The following is a 17664-nucleotide window of genomic DNA, read 5'->3' as shown; positions in this document are numbered from 1 at the left end:
AATTCTGCCTGTTTATTTTTGAACATTTGGCTACTGAGACAACTTCTCTGAAGGAGATACAAATGGGTAAAAAAAAAACAAATCCACAGAATAATAAAATCCAACCGCAACTGCAAAATCTCCAAAACTCTGAATTCAGAAAGGAGAGAGGCCAGGAATGGTAGTGCACACCTACAACTCGAGAACAACGGGAGGCTGAGGCAGAGGGTTGCAGGTTCCAGCACAGCCTGAGCAACTTCATAAGACTCTTGACTCAAAAAATAGAACAGGCTTTTGTCTTGTGGCTAGGAGAAAGCTAAGGTGCAACTTTTTTGGTCATCCCAAATCTGGGTTCATCCGACACCAGCCGCCTCCACCATACTACCCAAGTTCAACTCGGAGATGAAAGTTATGTACCAGAGGTGCACCAGTGGTGAAGTCTGCCCCGGCCCCCAAGATCGGTCCCTTGGGTCTGTCTCAAAAAAAAGTGGGTGATGACACTGCCGAGGAAACTGGTGACTGACTGGAAGGCTCTGAGGATTACGGTGAAACTGACCCTTCAGAACAGACAGGCTCAGGCTGAGGTAGTGCCTTCTGCCTCTGCCCTGATCGTCACAGCCCGCAAGGACCCGCCAAGGCACAGAAAGAAGCAGAAGAACATTAAACACAGTTGAAACATCACTTCTGATGAGCTTGTCAACGCTGCCTGACAGATGCGGCCCTGGTCTTTAGCCAGAGAACTTCAGGAGCCAATAATGAAATCCTGGGGACCACCTGGTTCATGGGCTGCAAACTGAACAGCCAGCCCCTCATGACATTACACATGATGACATCAACAGCAGTGTTGTGGTGTGCCTGGCTAGCTAAGAAACAAAGTATTTCACTAAAAATATGATCTGACAAAAAAATAATAGAACAGGGTGAGGGATGTTGTCAGTGCAAAGGCCCTAGGTTCAATACCAGCACTGCCAAAAAAAAAAAAAAAAGGCAGATGTAAGAAAAAAGGAAAAAGAAAACACCCGAGGTGCACAGGCCCCTTAAACCAGAGGGGCCTTGGGTGCTGCTACGAAGCCTCCTGTCCCCGAGCCCTGCAGCCACACTCCGCTTCCATCTCACTGTCTGGCGCACCCGTGTTCTCAGACGGGGGAACACAGTGCAGCACGGAGCTTGCAGCTCAAGGAAACACGGGGCTGCCTGGTACCCTCAGCCCTCGAGAGTAAGCACAGCGGTACCTCGGCTCAGGAGACTTGATTCTGTCCACGATTCTGGTCACAAACTGAGTTGGATGAGATTGGAAAAACGGCAATCAAATTTAGTGGTTAGGCTCAACACTGACCTTTCGGAGCAAATCTGATTCGGTTCTGTCCAATGTGGTTCACGACCAGAACTGTGGAGACAACTGAGTTTGTGAACTGAGGTACCACTGTATACAGCCTAAGTCTGCAGTCCCACACCGCCACGTTCAACCCACAGCAGACCAGGATGCCAGGGGCAGCGGACGCATCTGTCCTCCACACTTCTCTTCCTTGCCACTCCCTCGTACCACAGCGGAGGGGACTCTGCACAGCACTGGTGTGTGTGTGGTGCTGCGCATCACAGAAGGGTGCACACAGAGGTCTGCACGCAGGTACACACTCACACACACAGTGCCTAGGGGGCTTCGGTGTCAGGAGGGTCCCAGAGCCCGTCCTGAGGCCATCAAGCGACTACGCATGGGCTGCTGTTCCGAGGAAGGCTAGAGTTCTGACCACTAACAACATCAGGAGTACTTCAATTGTTGAGTAAGAAATTTTCAAGTTCTAAGATTCACTAACCAAAAACAACTCATCGTTCAATGGGCTAGCAAGACTCTCTAGTTCACTTTCAATTAGCTTCAACTAGAAGGACAGAATCCCATCATCTGTTCTGGCTGCCAGATGCTACATGGGAAGACCAGTAAAATCTGAGATGATAGCGTGAAAGTAACACATGCTTGAGCAAAGGAGGACACGTCTGGAATCCGCAGCAGTGTGCCAAGCTGCTTCTCTCATACCACACAAGCTGTAACTGTGAGTTAAGACCTGGGTTATAGGAATTTGTCTTAAGATATTATCAAGGAACTTTGTCTTAAAAGATATTAAATACATTCCCAAAACTGAGCTTAAGATTTGTGGAAAGGAGCCACGTATGGTGGGGCATGTCTCTCTGGGAGGCTGAGGCAGGAGGATCAGCAAGCTCCAGTCAAGCCTAGGCAACTTAGCAAGACCTGGTCTCAAAATAAAAAATATAGAAAAGGACCAGGGCGGGAGCTCAGTGTGAAGGCTCTGGACCCAGTCCCAGTACTACAAAAGAAAACAACGATGAGGACAACAGCAACCGCAAAATGCTGAATGGCAGCCAGGCACAGTGGCGCACACCCATGTTCCCAGCACCGGGGCACAGCAAGGCCTCATCTCAAAGCCGCAAAAACAAAGCAAAATAACTGTGGAAGGAATCAGCTCAGCAACTTGCACTTTAACCTCCAAATGATCCTCTGTGAACAAGGGGCACTAACTCCACTGAGAAAATGACTCAAACTGGATATATTTTCTCAACACCCTTAAATTAAAAAGCAGAGAGGAAGAGCATTTTGGGGAAACTGCTTTATTAACTACCGCTGGCACCCTGTTCTGTACCTGATGGATACTTGTCAAATACCTCATAACTGAACAGTCTTGAGAACTTCACTGTCTCTACAATACAAAGCATGTACTACTGTAAGCAAAAATATTAACATTCTCCTGCTTTCAATCACACTTTTCCAATCTACTACTCTAAAAGGTTTCAGAAGGCCAACGGCTTTTGGGATCGGAGCCCGTAACAGCCCTGCTTCCAGGACGGGACCCTCGCAGGGGCCGTGACGCAGCCCACTGCTGGCCACCTGCCGGTGCACGGGGAACTGCACTGGGTCTGACCGCCAGGCCTGGGCAGGAAGGTGCTCACTGCTGCAGCCAGCACTGCTGTCCCCCGTGCCAAAGGGGAAAACACTGCAGCCAGCAGCCAAGTTACAGAGAGCACCTCACAAGCCTTACCCAGATGCACTCGGAAGCTGAGATGGACGGGGAGAAGACGGACAGTGTAACGGACAGCCCAAGTCCCGGCTGGAATCAGTGCGCCTTCGTGTGGCGAAGAAGCTCTTACCCGCTTCTGGCTGACAGAAGGTGTAGCGGCTGCTGGAAGAGGAGCCCATGCTGAAGTCTTCCAGGCCACGCGCTTCCTCAGCAGTCACCATGTCTTGAATTCCAGTTTCCCCTAACTTAGGTGGTTCAAGGGTAACAATATCAGAGTCATCACTGGCAGTTCCAAAACAGACATTGTCTTCACGCAACTTTTCTTCCTCCGTCTAAAGAATCACAGATGTAGAGACAGTGAACTCAAGGGTTAAGAGCCTATGCGGTTCAAAATGTATCATGTACCTTTAATGTAATTTGAGGTTAAAATAAAAATGTGATGTTTTATTTTTTCAACACTAGGGATGAAACCCAGGGCCTTGTGCATACCAGGCACACACTCTACCGCCGACGGACACCCCAGCCCCACAGACATAATGTCTACCCAATGGTAAAGGGTCAGACAACAGCGAGTTTTCTTTTTTCAGCATTCCTTATGCAACCCCTTGGCAATGCTCCAGAACTAGATGGACCAGCGTGCGTTGTGGTGGCACAGGCCTATAATCCCAGCATTTGGGAGGATGAGGAAGGAAGACTGCTGCAGGCTTGAGCCCAGCCTGGACTACACAGAGATCTTGTCTCAAAAAATGAACCCCAGGCTGGGAATGTAGCTCAGTGGTACAAGCACCTGCCTGGCAAGCGCAAGGTCCTGAGTTCGATCCCCAGTACTGCAAAAAATAAATTAATTAATAGACCCCTTTAGATGGACCACCGCCTTCCCCCTTTGGGCATGGAAGCGCGAGACCACGCTTGCTCCCCGACGGCCAAGGGAAGAGCTCGTTCTCCCCGTGGTCCCATGGCTGCACCTCCGCGCAGTTCCGCACACAGCGCATAGTGGAAGACCGCACTTCTCTGGGGACAGTGCCGTGAGCCTCGGCACCTGCGCCACGTGCAGTGGTCTCCAGCGCTGGACCCTGGTCACCACTGTGACAGCAGCGCAGCCTCTCCCTGAGCGCATCACTGTGGCTGCTGCTGGTGCCAGAAGAGCAGCGGGCTCCGAAGCCTCTGCTGAGTTTCTCTGTGCCGCCCCCGCCCCGACGACCAAGGTGTGTCTATGCGCCAGGCTCACAGGCTGACTGCTGAGGAGCAGGGCACCATGCCCCGTCTACAAATGACAGTGAGCGCGTGGGGGCGCCGGAGCCCAGCCCCCAGCCCACAGCAGACAAGGCCTGCGGGATGAGGGAGCCCAAGGACGGGCCAGGTCCCGAAGGCGGGCTGCGCGCGTCTCCAGCTCTGCTGCCTCCCCACGCACACTGCCTGGGTTTGGTCTCCGTCAGCAGCTGACCTCACCTTCAAGTTTTCAATTAAAGTTAACTGTGCAGTTCACACGGGAATACAACGCACAGCTAGAAACAGAGGCTTCAACCAGTATTCTCTAAAAATATTGTCCATCGAGAGAACAAAACAGGTCACACATGCACAGAGGTTTGAAACCCAAGCTTACCTCAAAGGCTAGATCTGCAATTTCTCCCCCCAGGGATGTGCCATCCTGGACGCTTTCTGATACAAAGCAAACAACAGTTCAGTTATTTCTTCATTTAAAAAACTCAACTTCTTGTAGCCTACTCCCCATGTTAAAGCAGATTTCATGAAATGTCAAATATAATAGTCATTCTACTGCTTGCACTTGAAATTCTCTCATTTAAAATTGAAATTTAGGACAATGCACTCAACTGAACTCACCTGGGACTTGCCAAAAACTCAAGGTTCATCTGACTAAATAAAATCTCCACCTTAAGCTACCAAAGCACCTCAGGATGCTTGTAACAACCTATCACTATGGAAGCATATCCTCACACCCTGATGACGTGTTTCCTAGTTTCTTACAAGGACATCCAAAATCCCCCAGAGATATCATCGTCATAAGGGCTGTCCATGGTGGCTAATGTGAGCTCAGAACTATGGCTTTAAGCTACAAATGCTTGACAGCAAGAGATCAACTATAAAAAAGAATAAAAAAAAAAAATAATAATAATACTACCTCTGAGAAAAAAATGCAAATAGACTAGTTCACAGTATAATTAATGAAGACATACCAAATGTTATCAGAAGTCAAAAATATTAATAATAAACATCTACAGCTAAGCAAAAAGCCAGGCCTGTGCTCTCCACTGCACTGTGTGCCCGGGCTGCTTTCTTCTTGGGTAGTGTATGGAAGGTAGGGACAGAAGCTCACGCTTCTGCCCCAGCCTCCCAGTTCCTACTAAGGTTGAGGAAAGCAACCTTAGTAAGGTTGACTAACATTGGAACGTCAATTAAAAGTGAATGGTAGCCGGGCGTGGTGGCACATGCCTGTAATCCCAGCTCTCAGGAGGCTGAGGCAGGAGGATCGCTGTGAGTTCGAGACCAGACAGGGCTACAAAGTGAGCTCAAGGCCAGCCTGAACTGCACAGTGAGACCCTGTCTCAAAAAGACCAAAAAAAAAAAAAAAAATAGAGTTAAGCAAAGGTCATTCACTGCATGTGAAACGTTACTTCCAGGTGGAGTCCCCGAGGCTGGGTCTGTGCCTGAAGGAGAAGGCCCAGCGTGACCCCAGCCGACCTCAGAGGTCTCCAGGTCGTCTGACGTTTCTGCTCATCCCCCCTCTCCCTCTCAGGAACCCTAGTACTTCTCTCAACCTCTCCGAAAACCAAGGAACACCAATGAGCACTGCTGCTGTGGCCACAGCCCTTCAGAGAGGCCACCTGGCTGTGAGACCACTGGGCAGAAGAGCAGATTACACCCGTAAGAGGGCTACACAGGCACCGCGCCCCGCGGACGGGCCCCACAGGGTAAGGATCACCGCACAAAGACAGGAAACAACCAAACAACCTGCAGGCTGATGAAGAACCGGTGACATTCTCTGCCCCACCTGGATGTAGCCCCTTTACTGTTCTGGAGAGGACACATTCTGCACACAATGTGATGCAAGTTTCTATCCAGTTAGGAAGCAAGTACGCAAGGAAGAAGGCCAACCACCTAGGCGAAGGCAAGGTGGCTATGCGGCTCGTGCATGCCATGCTAGAGGAAGCCGAGTTGAGCTACTCACCGCCCTGCAGCTCCTGTAGCTCTGCCTGCTCCCGAGATGGAGCCTCCAGACTGGGCTCGCAGCCTTCGGCGTTGGTGATGGGAGGAGTCACCATCTCTGTGTGAGAGCCCTGGGGAAGGACAACATCCACCTCTCAGCCCATCAGCTGCTCTAAGGGACTGCAGCTCCTCGCGCTTTCAAATCAGACCCAGAGGCCATGTCAGGGAAGCAGCAGGATGGGGTCAGAGGCTTATACTGGGGCTCGAGTAAGGTTGTGAATGCCAGGTGCAGTGGTGCACACCTGCAACCCCAACACTCAGGAGGCTGACAGCTGAGATTCAGGGCCAGCCTGATCTACACAGTGAGCTCTTGTCTCAAAAAACCGAGAGAACGACAGTCTATTCCTCACTGAGGGGTTAATTACATGAGAGCACAGTTAAGGCCCAGGGCCTGCCCAACAGTGAGTCCTGTGTTTATCTGCCTGGCATCTGGGCACTCAGGAGAGCTATGTGAATGAAGGGTGCGGAAGGTTCCGGCTCACAAAGAGCTGACAGTGCCGCTCAATGCTGGTGGGAGGACAGCCACCCTGCAGTCGCTGGACCCTTCGGCTCGAGCACACCACGCCCCCCGCTGAGATGAACGCGGCCATGAGCTCAGGAAGACCCAAAGGCACACCTCATGACTGACGATGGTCCAGCCGCACGAGGAGTCACTGTCACCGGAGCTCTCAGACATCGCTCAGGCCTGCGAACACAAAGCACAGGGACTCGCAGGACGTTTCAAGGACTCGACGGGACACTCTACAGGCGACGAGGTGTGACAAATGGCTTCTTACCTTCCGGAGGGAACTGAGACAGCACCCTCCCCGCCGAGATTCCCATCCCAGAAACAACAGGGACGCACATCCCAGAACCAACACAGCGGGTTCCCAAGGGCAGGGAGGACAAGCCAGAGTCGCCACGCCTCGGCAACTCAGACCTTCTTAATGAGGAACGCACGTCGTTACCTTTACGTAGCACCTTCACTTTTAAAGTTTGGCAACCGCTAATTCAGTTTTTAAAATGTACTCTAGCTGGGCATGATGGCCCACGCCTGTAATGCCAGCACTTAGGAGGCCAAGACAGGATAGCCTCAAGTTTCAGGCCAGTCTGGGCTACACATAAGACCCTGTCTCAAAAAACCAAAAACTGTCTAATTTGGAACTTCACTTATAGGAGCCTTCTTTGATCATTCTCCTTGCCCATTACAAATTTAATTGTGTAGTCTTTGTGTCTCCCACATCAGTATATAATTTTTGTACTTTTATGACTTATCATCCTTGTGCAAATAGCAACTTGTATCAAAAGTTTTTTCTAAACTCACTGAAACCTTTCTCAGTGAGCAACTGGAATTCATAGTTTAACAAACAACGATGAAATAAAGTTGCGAACATGAAGACTGGCTAGTATGTTAGACAGTATTCATAGTGTAGTCTTTCAGATAATGTCTACTGGATTGAAAATTTGTATTTTGTCTTAGTTTCCTTCAAGTTATCTTTGCTTTTCTCCCTTCAAGTTACCTTTAAATTTATAGGTATATAAACTGGCTGGGCCTTAACTAGTTTAAAACGAAAACCAAATATGTGAACTTAGTAGAAAATATTCGAGCACAGCATTACACATCACAAGATCAGCTCTGTACCTCTCCACGTTGTGAACAGGTCATCTGATGACATGCTCATTTTTATACGGCTAGTGACCAATGCAATCTCTGTCTCTGTTTCTGTGACACTGAGGAGCAATGGAAGTGTACACTGTGGATACTCGTCCCGTTTAGGAAGCTACGTGTGGTAGAAAGAACAGCCAGATGCTACAGCACACACCCCAAGCAGAAAGGAAGCTAGGAGGAATGCCATTTGAAATTCACTCACAGCTCACACCTACCTGAGTTCCTAGCCCACGGCTCCACTGAAAATTTCACTGTGTACAAGAGGCAGGAGCTTTGCTTTCTTGGGACTTACATGCTGTTGCCACCCGACTGCGCCACCACGACGCGCATTTATCTTTTCGGAAGCCCAGGCTCCAGCGCAGCAAGGACAGGGAAGAAATCACCCAGTGGACCTGCAAGATGCGCTGTCTCGAGGCCAGGAGAGCCCACCCCAGTGCCACACCTCGAGCTATGCTCTGCAGGCCCAGCTAGTCTTCCGAGAGCTCCACATTAAGGAGCTTCCCTCCTCCTGTGGTAGCCTTAATAAAAGCCAACCTGTGCACTTCACCTCCACCCTGAGAGACCTACTGTTGGACAAACAGAACAGGTGAACAAAGCAGAGATCGGGAACCCTGCTGTTTGGGGCCAGGCAGACAGCGCTCGGGAAACACAGAAAGCTCAGGGAGAAGAGCTCAACCTGGACACGCCAGCAGGCGCATAAGCCAGCAGGAAGCGTGAGTAGGATGCATTCAGCAGGGAGTCAGGAAAATGCCAGGCGGGCTGTGCGTGGGGCGGGTGGACTGGGCAGTCTCTCCAGCCTAGGGCAGCTCCTTACTGGGGGAACAAGGTCGTGAGAAAGGAGCACCTCCGATGCCTATCCTGATAGGTCAGAGGTGGAAGGAAGCAATAGGACCACTTGCCCCAGGTGGGAGGCAGTGGGACAGGGAAGCAGGGACTACAGTGAAGACAGGGAAGCCAGTGTGGGCCCCATGGATCTCAGAACAGCAGGGACACGCAGATCTGAGAACAGCAGGGACAGAAGCCCCCCTAGGTGCTGCACAGGAGGCTCAGCAGATGGAGACAATGAATGGGCCACTGAACGGAAGATTTTAAAGAACAGGCAGCAACCCAGCAGTGTCACACATCTGTAATCCCAGCTACTTGGGAGGCTGAGGCAGGAGGATTGCATGTTCAAGGCCAGTCTGAGCCATTTAGCAAGACTCTGTCTCAAAATAAAATAAAAAGGGGCTGAGAGTATAACCCAGTGGTAGACCACACTGGGGTTTAATGCCTAATACAAAAAACAAAAACCACTTAGCCATGGTGACACACACATATCTGAGCACGCTCTGGGAGGCTGCAGCACGAAGACCTCAAATTCCATCCCAGCCTGAGAAATGTAGCAACTCAGCAAAAACCTCATCCCAAAAAATAAAAACGACTAAGTGAGGTATGGTGGCACATGCCTGTAATCCTAGCACTCCAAAGGCTGAGGCAGGAGGACTGCTGCAAGTTGAAGGCCAGCCTGAACTACGTAAACAAGACCCCGTCTCAGCAAACTAAAAAAAAAAAACAAAAGAAAAGAAAAAAAATTAAAAAGGGCAACAGATGTCACTACTGCCAAGGCCCTGGGTTCAACTCCCAGTACTGGGGTAAAAACAGGTGGCAGTTATTGAAACTTTTCAGAATAACAAAGCAATGTCACTAACTTTACCTCCTGAAGTACAACTGGAATGAACTCCCTGACGACAGTGGCCCACATCACTCTGGGGGAGCTACATTTTAGTGCGGAGAAGTAAGGCTTCTGTCTCCCCATCTTCTGGAATTAGGCATGATGGAGAAGAATGGGGCATTGTCATCCACAAGGCATAATTCCGAAGCAAAGCAACAGGCTGTAGGCTGAAGCTGCTGTGCCAACAGCAAGCGGGCTCTGCTCAGGTGTGCTCGGGGACCAGTCCGTGCTTCCCTGTGCACCTCACCCTCCAGACAGGAACTCACCTACCCTCCAACCCGCTCTGCACAAGCACCTTATCATACGGCTTAGGAAACTGCCACCCAAGCTTTGACAGCTCCAGCTTATTTTTCAGTGTATTTACAGTACGTGAACATAAACGCCCTCTACCAGCCAGAAACTGCCTGCAACGCACACTCATTGATTTCCGTCTTTCTTCTGAGGCAGGGTCTCACTGCGAAGCCCATCAACTCACGATGATGCTCTTGCTTCAGCCTTCCAGTGCTGGGATTATACACGTGCCACCACACCTAGCCCCTCTATCTCAGTTCCCACTTTACATCCTCAGCAGAGAGCAAGCATCTAGTGAGCGGGCCAGGCACAGTTACATTCAAAAGAATTCAAATGCATAGTAAAGAGCTTCAGTCTCATTTCAAAGTCTAGATCCACCTCTAAATTTGTTTCTTTTAAATTTAACATCGTTGGGCGTGGCGGCGCACTCTTATAATCCCAGCACTAGGGAGGCTGAGGCAGGAGAATCACTGCAAGTTCGAGGCCAGCCTGACATATATAGTGAGACCCTGTCTCAAACTCCCATCAAAAAAAGTAAAAATAAAAATAAATTAACATAATGATGAATATTTTTTAATCCTATTTTCAGAAGTAATTCTACTAAAATCAATCACCATGACAATGAATGGGTCACAGCACAAAGCTGAAGTCACCCACTGTCTTGACAATCTCACTCACTGCCTGGTCCTAATCAAAAAGCAGAAGAACCTGCTGTGGCCAATGATGACCACCCCAGCGCCCCAGGCCCCTGCTGCACTCAGCTCCCCGGGGACCTCCTACCAAACCCCAAGCCAACCAGCCACAGCCCAGGAGATGCTCAGTGTAAGGGGCTCTCCAGCACTGTGGGCCTGTGCACCCACTGGGTCCGGGTGGACACTGAAGGTGAGACCAGGCTTAGGTCCACTGAGACTTCCTGTCTCTCCAAGCCCCAGCAAGTGCCACAAAAAAGGAAATAAAGGGAAGAAAGTGCCCTCCCAAAGCCAGTACTGTGTTCTGGAAACCAGTCAGCACACACACTGTCAGACAGAGGGTTCCTCAGAAGGGCCTCAGTGGGTGGCTGGTTTTAGTATTAAGAGTACCTGTTACACTGAGCAGGTGGCCTAACTTAAAAAGTGTCCTAGAAAAAGTAACCACTCAAGACCCCCGTAGCAGGAAACCTGTAACAGATATTTTGCTTAAAGCAACATCTTCATTTCGCTTCCATTTTGTAATTCTCAGGCCTGTCGTCTAACCAAGTATTCCTTTTTTGGAAGTACTAGGAACTTGAATCCAGGATACCACATGTGCTTTTAAGAAAGCATTCTGCCACTGAACTACATCTCTACCCCTTTTTATCTTAAGACAGTGCCTGTCTGAACTGCCTAGATTGGCCTCACATTTGCAATCCTCCTGCCTCAGCCTCCTGAGTGCTGGGATTACTGGCCTGGGCTACAGGTCCCACTTGCCTCACTTCTCTTCTAATGTTACCATGATACATCTTATCTATCTCTATAAATTGTTTCAATCCCTCTGGCAACAAGGCAAACCCACTTGTATACTCACATTCATTCAGTGACTACTAGCTGGCCCCTGTAACCCTGGCTGGCAGAAGTCCAAGGACTGCAAAATAAAAAGGGCTGGCTCATGTGCAGAGCATCTGCACAACATGAGCAGGTTCTTAGTTCGAATGCCACACCGTGCACAAAGGATAACAAAATCTTACTTCAGTTTTTGCTGTTTTTGCAGTGGTGGGATCAAACCCAGGACTATGTGCGCGCCAGGCAGGCATTCCACTGCGTTACAGAATCCCAGTTCCCCTACTTACATCAATCTGTAAGCAATATGTTACATTTTGTAAGCTGGAGGCCAACCTGGCAACTCAGTGAGACCACGTCTCACAATGAACAATGAAAACGGCTGGGAGTGAAGCTCAGCGGTAGGCCGCCCCAGATGCGATCCCCGATATAGGGGAAAAAGGCTTTTCAATGCAGTGTGTGTAGATTTTCAGCATTTACAAAACAGTGAATGTTTTGTTACACTATAGAAGAAAATGTTCAAATGGGACAGGGAACTAGGGAGAGGGGAGGGACAAAGGAAGAAAGGAAAAAGAAAAAAATGAGAAAAGGAAAAATGGAAATAAAACTTCTGTAAACATGGAGAGGAACGAGTTGAAGGGGGGATGAAAAAAGAGAACCAAGGTAGATCACGTACAGGTTCAAATCCTTACGACGAATGTGACTGTTACACATCCTTACAATGCACCAATAAACTTAATTCTTAAAAGCTCAGAATTTCTCACTTGTGTAGTCAGCAGGAAAAAAAAATTTTTTTTGATGATACTGGGGATTGAACTCAGAGCTTTTTGCACTGGGCTACATCCTCAGCCTTTTTATTTTTGAGACAGGGTCTTGCTAAATACCTAAATTCTGCATACTATGCTTGAACTTACAATCTTGCAAGAGTGGTGGGGTTACAAGCATTAGCCACCAGGGCCAGACAGGGAAAAAATTTAAGTACGAAGATCAAATCCAACCCTGAGCACAGAGAATGACATACACATCCAAGCATCTTCTGCTTGAGTTTTTTCCACTTAAAGGATTAATCGATCACCCTAAAATATTTACTACCTGGACCCTGGTGGTGGTACATATCTGTAATCCCAGCTACTTAGGAGACTAAAGCAGGCAGTGCGCAAGATCAAGCCCAGCCTGCGCAATTAATTTAGCAATACCCTTCTCAAAAACCTTTATAAAGGGCTGGGGGCACCTCCAGAGGCTGTGGCAGGAGGATCACCTCAAGCTCAATGCTAGCCTGGGCTACATAGGGAGACCTTGTCTCAAAAGAAAAACAACACCAAACGGGGCGCACAGCTCAAGAGCAGCACACCTGCCTACTACAGTGGAGGCCCTTGGCTCCATCCCCAGCACTATAAAAACCAGTTTGCTACCTGGGCTTTTGGTGAGCTGAGCCCAGAGCACGCAAGGGTCCTGGGTTCCAGGGCTGTCCTGCTTGCACATCAAGGTGAAGGCCAGTGCCAAGGTAACCCCCAAGCAAGCAGGTGACCCCATGGGGTGACTCCATCTTGAAATATAAGGGTCTGGAAACAGCTGGGAGAGGAGGGGTTCTCGGAAAGAGAAACACAGGCCTGGGATATAGTTCGAGGTGGTGAGTTCCATTTATGGTACCAAAAAAAACAGAACAGTACTGTGCACTCCACGGCTGAGGAGCAAGAGAGACAGCCACATGAGCCACACCCAGCATTTTGCAAGTTCCTTCCAGGAGGTGACACCTTCAGTTGGGAAACCGTAGCACCTATTGCCACAGCTGAGGACAAGCCTCTCTTCTGCCTCTGTCGAAAGCAGCATCTCTGATAAAAAGTTTGAGTGAACAGGAAGAATTTCAAACACCAAGGGGAAAAAGGACACCCACTGGCAGAGTTACCTCACCACAGTCTCATCAGCAGAAAAACCCTGATTTTCCAGGTTGTGAGATCTTCATTTTGGAAAAGCCAAAAAGGCCTAACAGATATGTACGGTGAACAGGGCTACACACTTACCAACTGGCCTTGTTCTCCCTTTATTTCTTTTAATTTTTGTTGTTGTTGTTGTTTTGTTTTTGTTTTTTTGTTTTTTTGCCTTTTTGAGACAGAGTCTCACTATGGAGTTCAGGCTGGCCTTGAACTTACTTCGTAGCCTAGGCTGGTCTGAACTCACAATGATCTTCCCGCCTCAGCTTCCCAAGTGCTGGGATTATAGGCATTATAGGCGTGTACTACCACACCCAGCTTGTTCTCCCTTTAAAAAGAGAAATAAATGAAATCACTGTGTTCTAGATCTATATTTTCTTCTACTCTCACAGTATTTTTTCAGATACTGTTTTTACTGGATAAAAATACACATAATCATTATATATTTTAATTTAAATTTTAAGCTTTTCCAGAAAAGGACAATCTGGCCTTATTTTCTCATAGCTACTTTTACTTGGGAAGGGAATCCGAAAGGGCTTTATATGCTTCCCCACCTGTTAAAGTTCTGTACACGCAGTTACAGGGGGATTGAACAGGAACCCACGGTTACCTGTGGCACTGAACCGTCATTACTGCAGACATCACTGGAGTCTGACCATCTCGCTTGTCCTCACCAGGCCCAGACCCAGTCTGCTCACTGCCCGCACCGACCTCCAAGCCCATGCCAAGGCACTCACCCCTCCACTTGTCACAACACCGAGGCGCCCCTCACAGTCTGTGGGACACCCAACCCGCCTCCCAGCCAGCCGCCGCTGCTCCCAGAGGACCTACGTGGTGCCCAAGGGTCTGGGATTTCAGACTTAAGGCTGCATCAACCTGAAGTCTCATTCTACAGCAATGGAGAGGTAGCCACTTGCTACAAGTAAACCAGAGATTAAAACAGAAGTCAAAGGGCTGGGCGTGGTGGCAAAAAAAAAAAAAATACTACTTTTAAAAGAATTTAAGAAAAATTAATTTTTGAACTCACAGGATAAAAAAGTAACTTATGTTACTTATTTCTGAATGCCCAGTCAAAAAATCCTAGACTCTTAGATCTCTATACATTAGAGCTCTTTTTAAGATCTCCTAATTTATTTTTTAGGTTTTTTTTTTTTTGTCTTTTTGTTTTTGAGATAGGGTCTGGCTATGCAGTTCAGGCTGGCCTTGAGCTCACTTTGCAGCCTAGGCTGGTCTCAAACTTGCAATGATCCTCCTGCCTCAGCCTCCTGAGTGCACATGCCACCATATGCAGCTCAATTCATTAATTAGATGCAATCCTTCACATGGTGCAGGGACAAATCTCATCTCAGAATTCAAACAGAGATATGATTTGGTCACCTTTATCTGATATAAGACACTGGAAAAAACCTTTCTAGTCAATTTTGTTATTTTGAGCCAGGGTGTGACTTTGTAGTTCAGCCTGGCCTCAAAGACTATCCTGCTTTGGCCTCCTGAGCCTGAGTGCTTCAGCATCTTACCTTGGCTATCTTTATCCCTTCCACAGCCACCACCAGAATCTCAGTATGTGACTTAACATCCCAGTGACTGCAAATCTCCTGGAATGTACCAATTGACACACCTCTCCTTCACCTACCCTGAAGCTACAAAGTTTGAAATTAACAACTGATCCTACCCTACACATTGACTGCAGCTCCTCCCACTTCAGCCTCAGCCTGCTGGGGTTATGAGGGACACTGGTCTGGACCACTCTGCTGGGCCAAAGCTAACAGATATTCTTAACTGTTTTAACCTAGTAAAGTCTAGAGAACCGCAAGGAAATTCTTGAATATGTAACAGCTATCTGGATAGGCAACTTCCTCACCCTAACCACACAAACACAAACACCCCAGCCTTAGCAGCCCTGCACTGGAAGACGAGTCTGCAGCTGCTGCTGGAAAGTGTCAGGGACTGAACAACCTCGACGCTGTGTCCATGGCCTCAATAGTTTCCTTCATGATTTTGTCTTTTTGAGACAGGGTCTCATGCAGTTCAGGCTGGCCTTGAGCTCACTTTGTAGCCCAAGCTGGTCTCAGACTCACCAAGGGATCCTCCTGCCTCAGCTCCTGAGTGCTGGGATTATAGGCATATGCTACCATGCCTAGCTCTGACTCCTTTATGATTTTTGCAGTTCACACACACCTAATTTTTAAAAGCTTTTCCCTCGATAAAAACATGATAAAAAACATGATACTTAGATAATAGTACTGTGGAGCAAATTAGTCAATCAGACTTATTAAGCAATTACAAATATTTCTTATACTCCACGAAAAAACATGAAGCCTAATAACATATTAAGCCAACACAGTACCAAAATATAAAATTAAAAAGTAGAAAATATTGAAAAGGAAATCTGGAGAAAGCAATCTGCAAAGACAATCTCAGAAAATAAAATATGGGAGGGAGGGAGATGTAGAAAGCACGCTGGTGTCATGTCCATGTACCAGCAACGCCTGATGAATGCAATCATTATGTACTGCAAACATGCACTAAAAAATGTTTAAAAAATAGAACATGAGTATCACTGCCCCCAAACAGTAAGTCTCAAACAGTTATTTTATTAGGAGTTAATGGATAATCTCAGCTACTAGGTAGGCTGAGGCAGGAGGAGCACAAGTCCAAGGCCAGCCAATTCAACCAGAGCTGTGCCAAATAAAAAGTAAAACAGCTGGGAATATAGCCTAGCAGTAGAGCAGTTGCCAGCATCCATGAGGTCCTGGGTTCTAACCCCAGCCTCAAACTAGAAAGAAAAAGAGTACACACAAATGGAAGCAGTGCATCTTCTCAGGAAGCAAAACCGTTTTCTACGGAGAACTTGGAAAATACAAGAAGTACAAATAAAAAATCATGTGCACCTTCCTGCACAATCACGTCCAATATCCTGAGTCCTACCTCCCAGAGACATAATCAGCCCTGGAGCAGTGCGGCTCAGTGGCCGATCCTGTGCCCAGCACACACAGGTCCTAGGCTCTGATCCCCAAGGACAGGGGCTGGGGTGGGTGTCGCTTCTTGTTCTTTGGTTGAACGAACAAGACAGGTTTCTCAACACTTAGGGAAGCTGAGGCAAGAGGATCACAACTTCCAGGCCAGCCTGGGCAACTTGATGAAACTGCCACAAAATAAAACGGGTTCAGGATGCAGTTCAGTGGGAGAACACCCCTGGTCTGAGTCTGTAGTACCACACTAAAAAACCAGAACAAAAAAACCCTAGCTTTTATGATGGACTTAAAGAGTTTTGAAATAGGGCCTGTGTAGCTCAGGCTGACCTTGAACTCAGCATGTTGTCCAGGCTGGAGGAACTTGCAAGATTGGCCTGCCACAGCCTCCAGAGCTGGGGTCACAGGCATGCACCACCACTGGGCTACAGCCTCGTTTTGCTTTGTTAATTTTTTTGTTTGTTTGTTTGTTTTTTAATATAGGGTTTCCCTATGCAGCTGAGGCTGGCCTGGATCTCAGGCTGTCCTCAAACCTGTGGTGATCCTCCTGCCTCAGCCTCCCAAGTGCTGAGATTACAGGCTGAGTGCTGGGCTTACAGGCATGCACCACCATACCCAGCTCCTAAGACTTGGTTTTTAATTAAGCTATTTCCTCACCTATTTTCATTTTAAAGTATTTCCCACATCCCTTAAGCATTCTCTAGGAATAATTTAATAGCTTGAATAGAATCTCAAACTTAAGCCGGGATGGTGGCCCAAAGCTGTAATCCAGGCACTTAGGAGGCTGAGGCAGGAGGATCATTGCAAGACCAGCCAGGGACACAAAGCGAGCTCAAGGTCAGCCTGAACAATATAGTGAGACGCTGTCTCAAGAGAAGAAAAAAAAAAAACAAACCCCCAAACTTTGTATAAATGCATTAATGCAACATCTTCACTTTCCGAGTCCCTTCCCCTGCGTGACCTGCAATCAAGAAAGAAAACCATTCACACTAGCCAGCTGTGAGAAAAGTCCCCTGAGAAATGTGGGGCCTGCTAAAATTTAAACCCAGACCTGTAATGCTAGCACTCTGGGAGGCTGAAGCAAGAGGACCACAAGTTCAAATCCAGTCTAAGCAACTTAGTACACATCTATGTCAAAATATAATTTCAGCTGTATGACAGCCTGGGGATGTAGCCCCATGGGAAGGCCCTGTTGTGTAGTGACATTTTAAGCACTATCCAGTAGCAGTGACCTTATTGGAAAAGGCAAATCACCTCTAAAATTGCAGTACCAGGGGCTGGGGATTTAGCTCAGCGGCACAGCGCCTGCCTGGCAAGCGCAAGGTCGTGAGTTCGGTTCCCGGTACCGGAGAAAAACCAAAAAA

The 17664-nt window shown here is 48.1% G+C and overlaps 1 protein-coding gene and 1 pseudogene across 1 annotated transcript in view; one reads left to right on the top strand and one right to left on the bottom strand.

Annotated features, from left to right (window-relative positions):
• Ccpg1 (cell cycle progression 1) overlaps window positions 1-17664 on the bottom strand; it is a 31844-nt gene that overhangs the window by 12758 nt on the left and 1422 nt on the right. Inside the window, 4 exon segments of the mRNA XM_013510264.1 lie at window positions 3139-3340; window positions 4612-4667; window positions 6196-6304; window positions 6850-6918. Coding sequence (XP_013365718.1) covers window positions 3139-3340; window positions 4612-4667; window positions 6196-6304; window positions 6850-6909 — 427 coding nt within the window. The 5' untranslated portion in view covers window positions 6910-6918.
• On the top strand, window positions 63-2235 carry LOC106147602 (annotated as a pseudogene).

Source organism: Chinchilla lanigera, unplaced genomic scaffold, assembly GCF_000276665.1.
Source record: "Chinchilla lanigera isolate Chin_1 unplaced genomic scaffold, ChiLan1.0 scaffold00008, whole genome shotgun sequence".
In the NCBI taxonomy this organism is placed as follows: domain Eukaryota; kingdom Metazoa; phylum Chordata; class Mammalia; order Rodentia; family Chinchillidae; genus Chinchilla; species Chinchilla lanigera.
This window is presented reverse-complemented; position numbering and strand designations above follow the sequence as displayed.